Source organism: Podarcis vaucheri (genome assembly GCF_965113315.1).
Source record: "Podarcis vaucheri genome assembly, chromosome: 5".
In the NCBI taxonomy this organism is placed as follows: Eukaryota; Metazoa; Chordata; class Lepidosauria; order Squamata; family Lacertidae; genus Podarcis; species Podarcis vaucheri.
Window position 1 is genome coordinate 60,400,957 of NC_138763.1, and position 15,275 is coordinate 60,416,231.

The 15,275-nt window shown below is 38.9% G+C and overlaps 1 protein-coding gene across 1 annotated transcript in view; it reads right to left on the minus strand.

Moving 5' to 3' along the window:
* LOC309532543 (uncharacterized protein) overlaps positions 1-15,275 on the minus strand; it is a 34,027-nt gene that overhangs the window by 17,310 nt on the left and 1,442 nt on the right. Inside the window, exons 2-4 of the mRNA XM_082222958.1 lie at positions 13,148-13,258; positions 7,161-7,277; positions 692-824 (exon numbers count right to left, since the gene is read on the minus strand). Coding sequence (XP_082079084.1) covers positions 692-824; positions 7,161-7,209 — 182 coding nt within the window. The 5' untranslated portion in view covers positions 7,210-7,277; positions 13,148-13,258. The remainder of the gene's footprint in view (positions 1-691; positions 825-7,160; positions 7,278-13,147; positions 13,259-15,275) is intronic.

Genomic DNA, 15,275 nt, shown 5'->3' on the forward strand with positions numbered 1-15,275 from the left:
CTAAAATTTAGAGAGGTTATGGTTGCTAAATGTGGGGGGTGGAGATACAAAGCAGTAGATTCCTTACTGCATCTACAGCCCTAATCGACCCTATTGTTCAGGACAGAAAGGGGGGGTCTTTTTTTGTTGCACCAGCTGTCAAGCTGGCCCAGTAGCGGGGTCTGAATTGGGCCCCTCATCAGAAGTGGGGCACAACACCGTCTCTGCCCTATCCTTGAAGCACCCCATTTTGAGACCACACACTGCCTACTGTCAAATCCAAACTCTCCTTCTACTGCCAGTGACAAGACCACTGGAATGGAGAGCTAAAATAAACACATTAGGGTTTTGTTTTTTTAAAAAAATCTAAACTCCACTAGAGCAAAGATTATAAATATTAATATCAGACTGATTTTAAATAACAGTAGAATTGTGTTAAAATGCATGAAATGATTTTTTTTAAAGTTATTGCCTGGTGCTGAAAGGATGTCAGGATAGAGGCCAGGTGAAATTTCTCCAGGGAGAGGCTTCCACAACTGGGGAACTACCACTAAAAGGGCTCTCCCCTTTGCAACCACACTTCATATGTCAGATTGGCAGGGAACTCAGAGCAGAGCCTCTGATGGTTATCTTAGGGCTTGGCTAGATGCATAATATTTGTATCAGCAATGCAGAGAAATGTTCTCTGGCTGCAAGGCCTGTGCACACTCACCATGAAGTGAGTCCCAGTGAACAAAGTGGGGCTTTGCACTGGACTGGTCCAGCAGTCAGTCTTGACAGGAAGCTTTTGTAACTTGTCCAGCTCAAGTGATACAATTGACACCAACTTTGTTGAGCTTTTGGCACTGGGGAAAGAAGTGGGTTTCAGTGGAGTTTACTGTCAGATTGGATCATTGTGCATCCTTTACTTTCTAGCAATTTTATTTGCTCTTATCTTCTCCTTTGTTTTTATGTATATGAATTCTACTTCTAATTATTACCTGCTCTGGAATTTTATTTTATTTTTGCAATGAAGAACAGGATAGAAGTGTTTTAAATAAATGGTGTTATCTGTGTAGCAGCTAAAGCAGTTTATTAGGATCAGTGTGTCCATCTCATTTACATAATCATAATCATCATTACTTTTAAGAATGGTGTGCTTTTTAATGAATTCTCTGTTAAAAATAGGTTCCCCTCCCACCTTTTCTTTCCTAGTTTGGGATCTAGATTGTGGGGTCATTTTCTCCACCATTTCAATAGCTGTGTCTTGATTCTTTTAACTCCTAAACACTTAGGTTTGAGATAGATAATTATGTTGCTTAATAGTAAATTGCACTGCAACATGCCCAGAGGGATCTGAAATAAAAGGTATTTAAAAATCTACCATGTTAGAAAAGCAAGATAATTTCAACTAATGAGATTATCAAGGATAATCAGTTTACAAAAGCCCATTACGAACAGATTCATTGATGTCTTAAAACAGCAAAGAAGAATCCTATTTATTTTTTTAAATGAATTGCTTTTTCGAATGGAAATAGGCTGTTTTCCATTACTTTTTATTTGATGATTTTTGTAGCCCCATCTGCTGTCCATTTATGGAAATATCTGGATTAGGATTTTGTAAATTACATGTCTTCCAATTTAAAGTGGGCAATAAGTAAAATCTTGGATGCAATTTCCTATCAAACCAATGACAATGATAGTTTACACTGCCTTGGCTTGTGGTGTCATCCATATACACTGGAGCTCAATGCGGCTTTTGAACAGATATGTATTGAATTTCAGCCTTGATCAGTTTCAGAGAACAGTTTTGCCAGACTAAAGCCCCCTGGAAGCCAAAGATGATACCTAATCTCTCCTTATAACATGGGAAATATTTTTATTAACCCTTTCTTATGGACACTACTCTAACAGAAAGCAATACCTGCATAATATTAAAGCACCTACATAAGAAAATAAAGGAATGGGGAACTCTTGGGCCCCTACAAATCCCATTTCCCATGAACATTGACCATGGCGCCTGTGTCTGAAACAGCTGGAAGGCTACAGATGCCCAACTCCAATCTAAGAGAAACCTTTTCGAGGGCCAATAGTCCCCCACCCCATCTTCTCCATTTGCTTAAATTGGACCTGCTAGTAAGTGACACCCAGCAAGTGTGTCTATGTGCATCTTTGGTGAGCCTGCTCACATATATATATCCTGAGCACACACATGCATGCAGGTGCACACATACACCCCCCACATACACATATGCACATCATGGGCTGTCTGTCAGTGGAAACTAAGTCCCCCACTGTCAGTGTTCATGCAGAGAGCGGCTTCTTTGCAACAACTTTCCCCCCAAAGTAAAGCAGAAGAAAGTCAAAGCATATATTGGGGACACCACCTGGAAGGAGTTAATCAGCCCCCTCAAACAAAATGCTAATGGATCGGTGACTCCTCCATGGCTCCAACCCATTCTATTCTTTGTAATATAGAAAGCACAGAGGAAGGGCACATTTGTGTGGGAAGAACCATGTTTGCATGCAAGACTAGATCAAGGGGACAGATTAGCATGGCACATGCACTTAAACCCTAATATCTTCTGCGCTGTCAATTTTAGCTGGTGCAGCTTTGTGCGCTAGGAGGCACGCACAAAACCGCAGCTGAAATACCAGGCTTATCCGACAAGCTGTGAGGATCCAAATGGGAAGATCTGAACCACAGCGTCTCTTTGGTGTGCAAACTATGCAGGACTTACTGCGCGTTGGGATGTTCACTTGCTAGCTGTTCCATGCAATTTTCAAGCCGCATCAGGATAATTTGAAAGCTGCAGCAGCTGTACAGAAGTAGTCATGAAAACCGTGATAAATTAGAGCTACAGTATGTGTGTGTGGTTTCTGGAGAGTGGAAAGCGAGAAGTTCTTCTCTCTTGTTTCCTCCCTCCTGAAACTTTTCTGTATAATAAAGGGAAGGGAGGTTTTTAATCTTATTGTTCATCTTTGTACCAGGACATGTGTTAGGGGTTTAAGCAGACCAATTCCCTCTTTTCTGTCCTCCAATTCTCCTCACTATTTTTGGCTGAGGAAAGGCTTCAAGGACATCCCATGGGCCCTGGAAGCTACTGGTGAAGTACCCTGCTAACCTTGGCAGCAATGGCTAGTCAGTGTAGTCCAAGGCTGTGTAACCTTTTTGGCTCAGGGGGCCAGATCCTTATCAGGATCTAGTCTCATGGACCAAATTTGACAGGTGGGCAGGGCTGCCCACCTGCAATTCACCTGATACCACAATGACATCAGTTGATTAGGCACTTAGAAGTCCAGAAGCTGGAACTTTAAAGCACCACACACAGTTATTCCAGGAGGCCTTGGCTCTATCACCCATCAACTGATGGTCACTAGTACTGAATCCTGTTTTCCCTTGCCAATGCACAACTGGGAAGGCACTTTAAGGCAGCCCATCTCTTCCTGCCCCACACTTGACATCACATACAATGTCTAATGTGGGTAGTTGGGTACGGTTTGGAGAAATTGGCCTTGTGGGTCAAATTTGAACCCCTGGCAAGGCACATTTGGCCCACAAGCCAAGTTCCCCGACTCTGATGTAGACAATATTAGTTGAAGGAGCAATGGTCTGGCTTGGTATAAAAGCGGCTTACTATAATAAGCATATTCTGCCATTTTATGGACCTCCATTTTATTTGCAGGCTATGTTGATCAAGGGTGAGGAAGTTGTGGCCCTTAAGATGTTGGGCTGCAACTCCCACCATCCCAAACCATTTGTGGGCTGATGGGAGTTGAAGTCTAACAGTATCTGGAGGGCCACAGCTTTACCAACCCCTGCTATAGATGCTACCGGGGAGATCCTCTGCCACAAATAAACACCACTTCAGTATTCTTTTATGATTTCTATGTCTTCTCTAATAAAAGTACCAGATTAGCTTCCTTCTGTTTAGAGACAGTAAAAGGTGAATGAAAGATGTTGTGGTCCAATGAGAGCCGCAAAGCTTCTCAGATGTCACAGAGATTGTGTAAATTCTCAGTCAGTTTAGATAACTATATTAACCAAAATATCCTACAACCATATTGGCTTATTCATACACTTATTATTTATGTAGGAGCTGCTCTACAATGGCACCGTTTTATTTATTTTAGCCCTGAGCGAGCGCGCTGCACAAGCATCTACTGCATGTCTATTAGCCTGGTTCACAGATGAAGGGTTGTTACAGTTCCTGAACATTTTCCTATCTCTTCATGATGATTTGAAAGGTGGCTCTCCTGACCTTCTGTAACCTAAAATGATTTCAAACTTGTCTAAATAATATACATGTTCTGTCTTCTTTTGATTGAATGATGAATAGCACTTAAGAGTGATTGATTGGAGGCCATTAACATGGCCAACGTGTTTAGCATGGATCACAATCTTCCCCTCGTTGCCACGATGTATCCTATGAATTTGTCCGGCGTCTCTTTATTTCTTTGTCTCTGGCCACTGCAGCATGTTAACTTCAGCCAATTGGCAAACAAGCAATCCCTCTGGCACCGGCACAAATGTCATTTCTTGGATTGTCCATTAAGGGGCTGGTGCAAGGGATATGTAGCTGATCCTTCCAAAAGAATAAGCACATCCTCAGGATGAAGCATTCTGTCTTCCTCATTCTCTCTCTCTCTCTCTCTCTCTGTGTGTAAAACCAGCATTTCTAATAATAGTTAAAGCATTGATATTTCTTATAAATGACAAGCATCCCGTTTAACTATGTATCTCTCTTACTTTAGAGACACTCAGGCAACAAACGTGTTATATGTCTTGGATAGAAAGTTACATGCAAGTCTTCCTCTGCTTAAAAAAAGAAAGAAAAACTGAATGATTTCTCACATACACACTCCATTGGTCATTTGCACTTTTCATAAGCATTGCTCTTAATTTGGAAGCCAAACGAACCTCCAACCCTAAATGTGTTTAGTTGGAAAGAAAGTCCCATTGATAGCAAGATAATGTATTTCCTAGCCAGCTGTTTAGGATCAGAATATATCCAGGTATAGATGTTTTTAAAATCTTGCTGTAAACAAGTTTTCCTTTACAAAAAAAGGAAACAATATAAGCAGGAAAGCCACTTACATACTGATGAGCAGAGGGTGGAGGAGGCAGCCCTGGGGTGGGAACTATGAGCTTTTGGAGGATTCATGAGGATAAACAGGGCTCCCAAGTCCTGTCCTTTATGGAGCTGAAAGGCCTTTGGGACTTCAAACTTTTCAGATCTTTATTGAGAACTGTACTACACATCCCCAGGAGTATACCTTCGGTGTTTTTAACAGCTGAGACCAATATATTTGCAGTGGCAATAAGTGTTCATTTATACCTTTTTAGTTTATTAGTCTAAGCCAGGGATTAGCAAACTTTTTCAGCAGGGGGCCAGTCCACTATTCCTCAGACCTTGTGGGGGGCCGGACTATATTTTTCTGGGAAAAATGAACAAATTCCTATGCCCCACAAATAACCCAGAGATGCATTTTAAATAAAAGCACACATTCTATTCATGTAAAAACACCAGGCAGGCCCCACAAATAACCCAGAGATGCATTTAAATAAAAGGACACATTCTACTCATGTAAAAACATGCTGATTCCCAGACCGTCCGTAGGCCAGATTTAGAAGGCGATTGGGCTGGATCTGGCCCCCAGGCCTTAGTCTGCCTACCCATGGTCTAAGCCATGTATGTCTGAGTGCAGACAGTCAAAACTTGCTTAATGAAACAAATGCGAATCTGATCCAGTAGCTGAATCTCCGGGTGCCCCAAATGAGGGCTTGTGCTTCATTCATCTGACTTACCTATTGGGAATATAAGGGTGGGGTGGAGGGAATATATAGATAAATAATAATTCCCAAAGACATCAATATTCAGGTACCATCAAGTAATCATGAGGAGACAAAATGTAAAGCATTTGAACGAATACAAGCCATATGGTAAGAACTGGAGTGCAACAAACGTTAGATTTCTGAATATCTGAATCAAAGTCACATGTCTTTTACTTTTTAGTGGCATACTTGTACTGTCAGAAAGTTGCTTTGGGGGTGCAGAATTATACCCATATATTAAGCCATTATCTTTACATAAGGCTTATCTATGAATATTTCAGCCATAACAGTAAATTGCAGGTGGTTTTGTATAGGTAACATAGCACTTCTGGGAATCCCCAGGTGCAGTATAAGTTCAGTGGAACCTTACAAATGGCACAGATTATATTTCTACACATCAATTATATGGGTTTCTGGATACTTGAACACATAAATAAATAGACAGGTATATCAACTAGCCCTCTGGGGAATAATGCAATATTGTTTGTGATTGGAAAATATTACACAAGATCTTACATTTGGTATGTGGGTACCAAAGATAAGCATTTTCACTTTCAGCAAAGAGAGGGAATCACACATAATGGCTTCAGTTGCAAAAGGCATTAGGAGCTACGAAAGCACAGTGTGTGTGTGTTGGGATTCTATGGATTCCGGTGCAATTTTTATTTTTTGCCAGCTAGACACTTGTTGTTCTACAAACAAACTCTCCCAGACAGATGCTCATTTGGGAAGTAGCAGAATGGCTGTGTTTCCATAGCAAATGATTCAGTCCTGATTTTCCTGGATCCTTTAAAACACACACACACACACACACACACACACACACACAATTTTCTTTCATGTAATGACTTGTGGCTGCCTGCATGCATCAGGATATTTATTTCCTGTTGTAAACAGCATCTTTACTAACAAATCAAGGGGTCATTTCACATTGACGCTTTTCATTATTTAGCAGTCAGAAGTGCACATGAAAAACAGCAACTGAGAAGTTGATCAGGGTCTTTATTTGAAACCCACAGCTATTTAGCAGTTGATGTAGAAGTTAGCAAACTCTCAGGGAAATTTGGAATGTTTCCCTCCAAGTAGGGAAAGAGATTCTGTCACCCGTACCAAGTTTAATCAGCATGAATGCTGCTCAAAAGACATACATTTGAGGAAGCATTTAGCAAGCAGCATAGTACATTAGTGTCACAAACACTTTATGCTTCCAAACACGTTGCCCAGTGTGGTTATCAACAGAAGTTAACAGATGAACAGTGTGAAAACACATAGCAGTGTCAGTGCGTGTTTAGAAATGAGGCATGCTTTGGAGGAAACCGGGATGTCAAAAGGACAGAGATGAAAGTGGAATGAAGTCAAACCATACCTCCGTGCTGATGGCCAAGCATAGGAAAGGAATCGCATCTGTACCTCATATATAGATGTCTCCCTGTGAGTTTAGGAAAGTCCTTGCGGCCCAAGGGCAGATCATCTTTACAAAGCCCTACAGTAATAATAACGGGTGCATTATGAAATTGAGCGTGACTCTTGCATTATGAAAGTGAAGATTGCTTAGGGGGTTTTTTTTGGCCATTTCACCGGAACTAGAGTCTCTTTGCATGTTTACTCTTTAAACATCCTTCATTTGGGAATGTAGTTACTTAGAGACAGCAGACAATCTTAAGTAAACACAACTGACATTTGGACAGTTAGGGGATGCTATTCAACAGAAAAAACAATGATCGTTTATTATCTTCATAGCAATTCAAAGAAGCAATGTTATTTTGAGAGAAAGTTAGGGGGTAGTTGGTTATAATTTGTCCTTTTAAAGCTTTTTGTGATTTTTTCTTCTTTTTTTGTGGCTCACTCTTGATATGTTTTCTAAGTTGTTGTTTTTTTTTGTCCCAGAATCTAACTCTTTACAGGTGAGTGTTCCAGTAAGTTATTTTTATATTTAAATGAACCACAAGTAGCAAAAGCAGGTAATCTGAAATTGGCATGGGGAGAATTTCTCGCTGGGGTTCTATAGGAGACCACACATATATAGGTACACCCACACACCCACACCCCTCCTTTTCCTACTATGTAAAGTTATCAAAGGAGATTTGCTTTCTTTTCAATACACTTGAAGAGTGCTTTATGATCCTGTTGCCCGGCTATTAGAAAAAGCTTAGCTTTCAACAAAGGTAATTAAATTATAAAATCATGCCTGCAATCATCAAACTACTCATAAAACAAGAAATGAAAAAAAGATCTCCACCCCTGAAATAAAATTCTTGAAGGCTTCTCTTCACGTAATATTGCTCCCTGATGTTAATTACATTTAAATGGAAGAGTACTATTTTGGTATCATTCATATGCCTTGAAAAGTACTTTCCAGTTTATCATACCTGTCAACCCCTGTGCATCACAGGCTAATACTTTATTAAGAAAAAAATCATTGGGGAGCTGCTGATCCCATTTAAGTACATTGGGCAGAATGTAAGACTAATTAAAAAGCATATTTTACATTATTAATTTCTGAGTTTCACTTAATGAATGTGAAATGACAAGGCTACTATTTTTACATTCAGGCTCTCTGGGTTCTTTAGTCAAGGGAATTAAATTCTAGGGTTTTTTTTTTGGTTTTTTTTTACAAAGATGCTGCTTGAGAGATTTGTTTTCAAGAGCAACTAAGCTTTTTGAGCAAGGGTTTTTTATATAAAAAAAACCAAAACCCGGGAAGTACACCAAAGCATATTACAACCACTTAAAAGAAGAGTTAAATAGATGTTGTTGTTGGGATTTTTGTTTTCCATCTCGATACTATAAAAGTATTTTAGATGAGGTATAAAATATGGTTTTTAAATTATATTATGATTTGCAAACACTAAAAAATAATTGCAGTGCAGTTGAGAGAGCACGAAAACATCTAATCTTTATTGTGTAAGACAATGTGATAAAATATTTTACAGCCAAAAGCTCATTTTGCATCTGGAAAATTGTGTAAACTGATGGGGGAGGGGGGGAAATCTCATTAAAACTAAAGGTTTTTTTTAATATTCTTAAAACAAAGCAATAGACTATAATTGCAGTTCTACTCCCACTCAGATTTTATTAAATTATACAGTTGTACAAATGTCTAATATTCTCTTTAAAGAAAGACATAAAATAAGAAGGGCTGTGAGATCAGGCAGGTTGATCTGAATTTATGCCAATATTTCAGAGAACAATGCTGTTACACGCTATAAGAATTTTGTTTTGGGTGTTGTGTTCAACTAGAGCAGTGCAGTTGTTAGGAAGCACTAGATGCTGTGTGTGTTACTTAAAACTTTGCCAGGTGGAGACTGGCACTATGCTCCTTTTGAGTACTACATAATAACACATTTTAATAGGGCTGTGGAGGGAGGAGAGTCAAAATCTCTCCCCCCCCCTCCAAATGTGCTTACAATTAGCTCTCTGTACTTTTATTGTCTTTTTTCCCCCCTAACCACAAAACTCACACTGGAGGCAAAGCTTAACTGCCAAGGCTTTCCTCGTGTAAATATTAGGAAATTACATTTGTACAAAATGCAGGGCTTTGTCAGTGAGGGCTGGAGCGACTCCAACACAAATTAATCAGGATAAAGTTGCTCTGTGTTCAACATGACCATAGTTTATTTTCTTAAAGCATTAATTTGTCAACAGCTTTCCTGCCTCGCTGTGACTCATGCGAATGGCATTAAAGGAAGACCCAGATTTAGTCCGTGCTGATCTACCTTGCTGTTTTAAACAACCCATTCCAGCCATTTGAAACATTATACGGCTTAATTTTCAATACTGGCTTTTGCACAAAAGGCTTTGAATCATTTGCAAGCAGCAGAATGTTTTTTGTTTTTTTGCATTGAGAAAAATAAGTCATCTTTTTAAAAAAATAATGTTAGCAGGACTGACAAAGCTAATTACTATAGCTGTGTATTATGTCAAATTTATATTCAAAATTGTCACAGATAGTCTGCCTAAGTAAACTATGCTCCAAATGAAAAAGCAGCATTTTAAACACATCTCTCTCACTCATTCCTGTCTTCCTGATGACATCACAGCATTCTTAATTGTAACCTGGTTTTCTCAAACATTATCCATTCATTGTTCTGTTTCTGGAATGCACAATGGGATCGATGTTTCAGGCTCGCCAAAGCAAATTGAGGAAATGTTTCAGTTCCTCCTTTGCCAAATATTGTAACGACTTGTCCACAGAAGCAAACCTTACTTGTGACTGTTACACCACGAGTAAATGCAGCATTCTTATCAGACGCAAATGCTATTGTTCAGTCAGGGACTCCTATAATGTTTCTACTGCTCATATGTATACGTGAACAATTTTATTCACACGAATGGATACTCTCTAGTCTTAATTTGTCTTATGTCAGTAGCTAACTTTTCACAGTTGTGCAATTATAGCTGATTCAGCATTTAGCTTTGGGGAGACTTGCAATCTGTATTTCAGTAGGTAATGCTAATTGCTTAATAAAGTCATCACATTAGGAAATAGGGAGGGGGAAAAATAAACAAATCAGCATTGTTTGTCTCTTGTGCTTTTTGTTTGTTTGTTTGAAAATCTCAACCCTCCCCGTTCTTCTAGAGCAGTTTATATTAACATAGGTGCCTGAATAATATTGGCACTCCCCTTGTTTTATTAGTATACATTTGCCTTGTTCACAGTTTTATTATTCAAGAATTCGGTTGTTGCCAAGTATTAATCAATATATTATGCTGCTCAGTTGGGCAAGCTGTACGAAAACATAGTGCCCCTAGGGTTAATACAGTCAAGAGCCAGAAAAGTGTTTTAGACATGTACACAACATGTGGTTTACTATTATCATTAAATGAGGTGAACTGGGACTCTATACATATGGATTTTGAATTGCATAAATTTTGATTGATATCATTTGAAGACTGAGACCCTGAAAGGGTAGATTTTGTGAAAGACAATACACAGGCCAGCTATTACCACATACAATAGTACCAGGGAAGAAGAAGAAAAAATATCTGAAATGAGCAAGGCAGCTGGCTTTTAAATAGCTAAAACATAACATCAATACTTATTTTGAATAATGGAAAAAAAGAGGTAAAAGATGTTGACCTCTGCCTGACAATAACATGTTCCAAAAGTAGAACTGGTCTCAAGGGACTATTCCTGCACTCCACAGTAGCCACTACAATTTCCTCCCCCCTCTCTTTTTCTCCCTTGTTTTTTGCCTTTTCTCCTCCTCTCGCTCTCTCAAAAAGATAAATATTTTTTGAGCATTTAAACATTATGGACAACCGGCCAGAAAAAGAAAAAGAAAGAAAGAATTTTCACAAATTCAGGAAACACTTGAGAGGTAAAACCAACATCCTGAGACAGGAGACAGGCCAGCTTTTGACACCAAGGTTGGACCTGGGAGGCCTAGCAAACCCTTCAGCCAGGAAGTTCTTGCCACAGAGGTCAGGGCTTCGGGGACCTCGCATGAAGGCAAACGGGAACAGAACTTTCCATGCACCATCAAAACCAACAGGCCTTTTCATGGGAAATTTGCTGGAAATTTGCTGATCTGCATTAAACATTGATGAGATTTAGAGAGTAAGAGCCTTTCCCTCAACTTCTGGTGGCTTACAGGTTCATGCCGTTTTAAGTAGTGAATTATATAACATATGCAGGAATTTGAAAGGTCTCCGAGGCCTTTAAACCCATTTTTCTCCTTAACATGTGATCCGCACGGAAAATTATCAATACATCACTCCACGAGATTCATTCAATTTGCTCAGATTTGTTAAAACTTTATTCTGAGAGAGCACTGGATAATGCTTCATTTATTATTGATGCCCCATAAATGTATTAAAACATTAACCGTATTTCTCCGCCATGGCATACTTCAATTCTCACGGGGTGGTGGGGGGTGTACAGGGGTGGGAGAAGTCCAAATGTTTCTCTGACTGCTACTTTAGTTTCCCCAAGGAGCGAGCATATTTGTGTTGTGCTACACCTTTAAGTGTTGATTAGGCTTTCATGTTAAGGTGACGGAAGTGTCATGCCGTGTTTCCCTTTAATGGGGTAATAAGCTGCATCAGCCGCATGAAGGAAACGTTCCTTTTCAAGTCAAAAATGGCAAAAAAAAAAAGTTTGTGTGTAAACACGAAAAAGGCATTCTCCTCTTACTTCAGCTTAACTTGGGGAGATAAGCTGGGGCGGGGGGAGGGGAGGAGTTGTGTGAATCTGGAACAAGCGTTTTGCCCTCCTTCTGATACTAACATTCCCTATGAACTTCTCAGCATGTCATATACAACTCGACTTTCTTTCTTTCTTTCTTTCTTTCTTTCTTTCTTTCTTTCTTTCTTTCTTTCTCTCTCTCTCTCTCTCTCTCTCTCTCTCTCTCTCTCTCTCCATAGAAAGGTTTTCTGTCATTTAAGCAAGAAAATAGAAGAAGAAACGAGCTTACTATTTTAAAATCCAAACAGTCAGATAACCCCCCTAATTTCTATGTTACTATTGAGAGAGAGTAGGTTATTTAAGTTTGGTGTTCATTTTTTTGGGGGGGAATTGTTTTATTCTTTTTCTTTGCTTCATTTTGGATGAGTGGGGGAGATATTTTTTGGTCATAAATGCCTCCTGTTCCCCCCTGCCACACCCTGTTTCCCCCAGCTATCATTATTGGGTAACAATTGGCGCAAACGTTATATGGGGGGAAAAGGGACATAAATCAAGAAATAAAAAAATAAAAAAAAAGTTTCTGCACATTTTCAAAAAACACGTCGTGCTCTCTGAGGTCCTTTTCATTTTAACCAAATCAGGGGGAACTTGTCCTCACAGCGGCAAGGCAGATGGAACAATAAATCACAGGAACCATTGACTGCCTGCAGTGTACTCTCCACAGCTGTCACTTTTGTGTCTCTTTGGTTTTAGCTGACATGGTATGAGGTCCACTGTGAACCAATCTGGACTTTTTTTTTTTTACAGTCATATCCATCAAAACGACCAGTACCCATCAACCTACTGCCGCGATCGATTCGTTTGCTTATTCTCACGCATAAGCCAATACTCAGCTCACTAGGTGAGGCTTCGGAGAAGCACCTCATTTTGGGGAGGGGTTTGCCTCTAGCTACAGCTGTGATTTTCTGCGCATTCTTGGCGAACGTTATTAAAGTTGCATCACGATAGATATAGAGCAAAGCAGATAACACAGGCTTTATGCGGAAGAGCAGGGATATATGCAATAATGTCACTTGGCAATTGTTGGCTGTTGCAAATGTTTCTTTTTCAGTTGCGTCAAGATGCTTACCAAGCATTGAGTTTACAACTCGTTGTTGATTTTACAAAGTAAACAAGCAAATGTTATGTGCATAACCTTAGCTGTCTTTGTAAAGGTCAGAACGTACTTGCTAATTTCTCTTCCTGCCTTTTGGTGGCACTCTGATGCCAGCGATCGCCTCCAGTGTGTTTTGGAAACAAGACGTCCTTTCTTAACAAAAGACTCAATCTACAAAAGACTGCAAAACAAAAATTGATTAAATGTGAACTGTTGGAGGAAAGTTTACTTGGTGTTAAAAAAAAAGGAAAGAAAGAAAAAGCCCTGCAAGCACTAAATAGCAGGTCAGCTGTAATTTGGGCTAAAGGTTACATTATACACACAGTGATTGCATATTCATGTTGGCTAAATGAAGATTTTCTTGTTCAAACTCAAATACTAAAGGCATAACATGTGAATATAAAGATATGGAATTCATGTGAGGCTGAAGCCCCTTATATTATTTTTAGACAAGCGTTAATCTAAACATGGCCCTTTGATTCCTTTTTTTTTTTTTGTTAAGTAGATGTTTCTTGGACTATTGTAAACATTAGAACAATTTTTAACAAATCATGTTTGTGAGCAATGTGGAAGTAGAGGATGTGTGTGTGTATATATATATATTCACACATTTTAGCACAAATACACAGGCATTATTTTTGAAAGCTGTTTTCAAAACCTCTGCTTAGGTCAAGTTAAATTTATTGTATTTTATATTGCTGAGCTCCATGATTTTGAATTGAGGTGACAGCTGAAAAGCACCAGAAACTTTTAGAATTTCAGAACTATGTATTCCTATAAAGGAAGAAATTAAAGTCCCACTCCTAGAAGGCAAGTAATTGCATTTTAAAAATACAAACTTAAAAGAAGCATATCAAAACACCCCTTTCCCCCTTAAAGATTTACGTTAAGAAAGTACTTTCTCCATATGTGGACAATTCATGCACACTGCTTGTAGTTTAAAAAATCTCTTTAAAATATATTTTTTTGCATGATAACGTGAAGATGTTTGGTCTTGTAAACTATATTCCCACCCACTTTTTTTAAAAGCCTTTGATGAGCAAGTGTTCCGATGAAATATCATTAGTGAACCCGGATATAGCAAGCACAGATTCATGATGAGAAAGCATGAGCAACAGAAATTGCCTCTATTTCCATACAAGGAAGGGAGAACTTGGGATAGGTGGGAAAGTTGATTTTAAAAAAGTCCAACTACTACTTCTAATAATAATAATAAACCTCTTAACTTTAACCAAATCATTATTATATGTTTTTATCAGTGCTGTTGCATGAACCGAAAGACACTGTTATAGACCAAATGGTGCCTTCCTTTACAAACTACAAAATTCCAGTGATTTCACTCAAAGCTGTCAATGATAGGCAAATTGAAAGTAATTGAAAGCAGAGTGTAAAGCAAGCAACATCCTATTGGACACGCTGATTCTAGTACAACCAGTGACTCTTTAAAAACCTGAATAAAGGAACACTCCATTCTGAGTATGTAAACATGCCGTGAAGCAAAGATATATGAAGCATCACAAGCTTCTGTTGGATGCAAATAAAAGTTAGCAACTGTGAGCTCTTCCTGGAGTCATGGATTCTACTGCTGCTATTTACAAAACAAAACAAAACACCCATCCTTTGAACTCAACATACATTTTGGCAAAATAAGGACTGCAGAATATAACATGATGAGAAATGGACTTTCAATGAAGGCCTTAAGTCACTAATGTATATAAAAATAAGATCTACAGATGGGAAAGGTCAACAGTCCCGAAATCTTTCCATTTTGAAATGAGCACATTTTAGAACTGGGTTTCTGGTATAAAGGGTAGTTATCTTTATAAATAAAGATCTCTCTGTATGTTAGTCCTAACAGCAACAGAAATTGGTATGTTTTCTATGAATCTTTCCCCCCAATTTGCATTCAGCAAAAGTGCAGTTGCAGCCAAAAATCCTGCAAGGGGGAAGACTGACAAGGAAATTTCTTCATTGGCTCGGTATGATAAATTTGGATGGCTCGTAAAGTCTAAGCTAGCAGTTGCAGCTGTTTCTTTCCTCAAAAAGCTAATCTTGCAAATGCTATTGTACACATGCTTAATTTGGAACACTCAATCTCACAATTAGCTTGTTTTTTTTAATATTCAAATGACTTCACAACATCTCTGTTTACAGTATATATGCCTTCTATAAAGGAAATGCCCCAAATTCATCCCAGT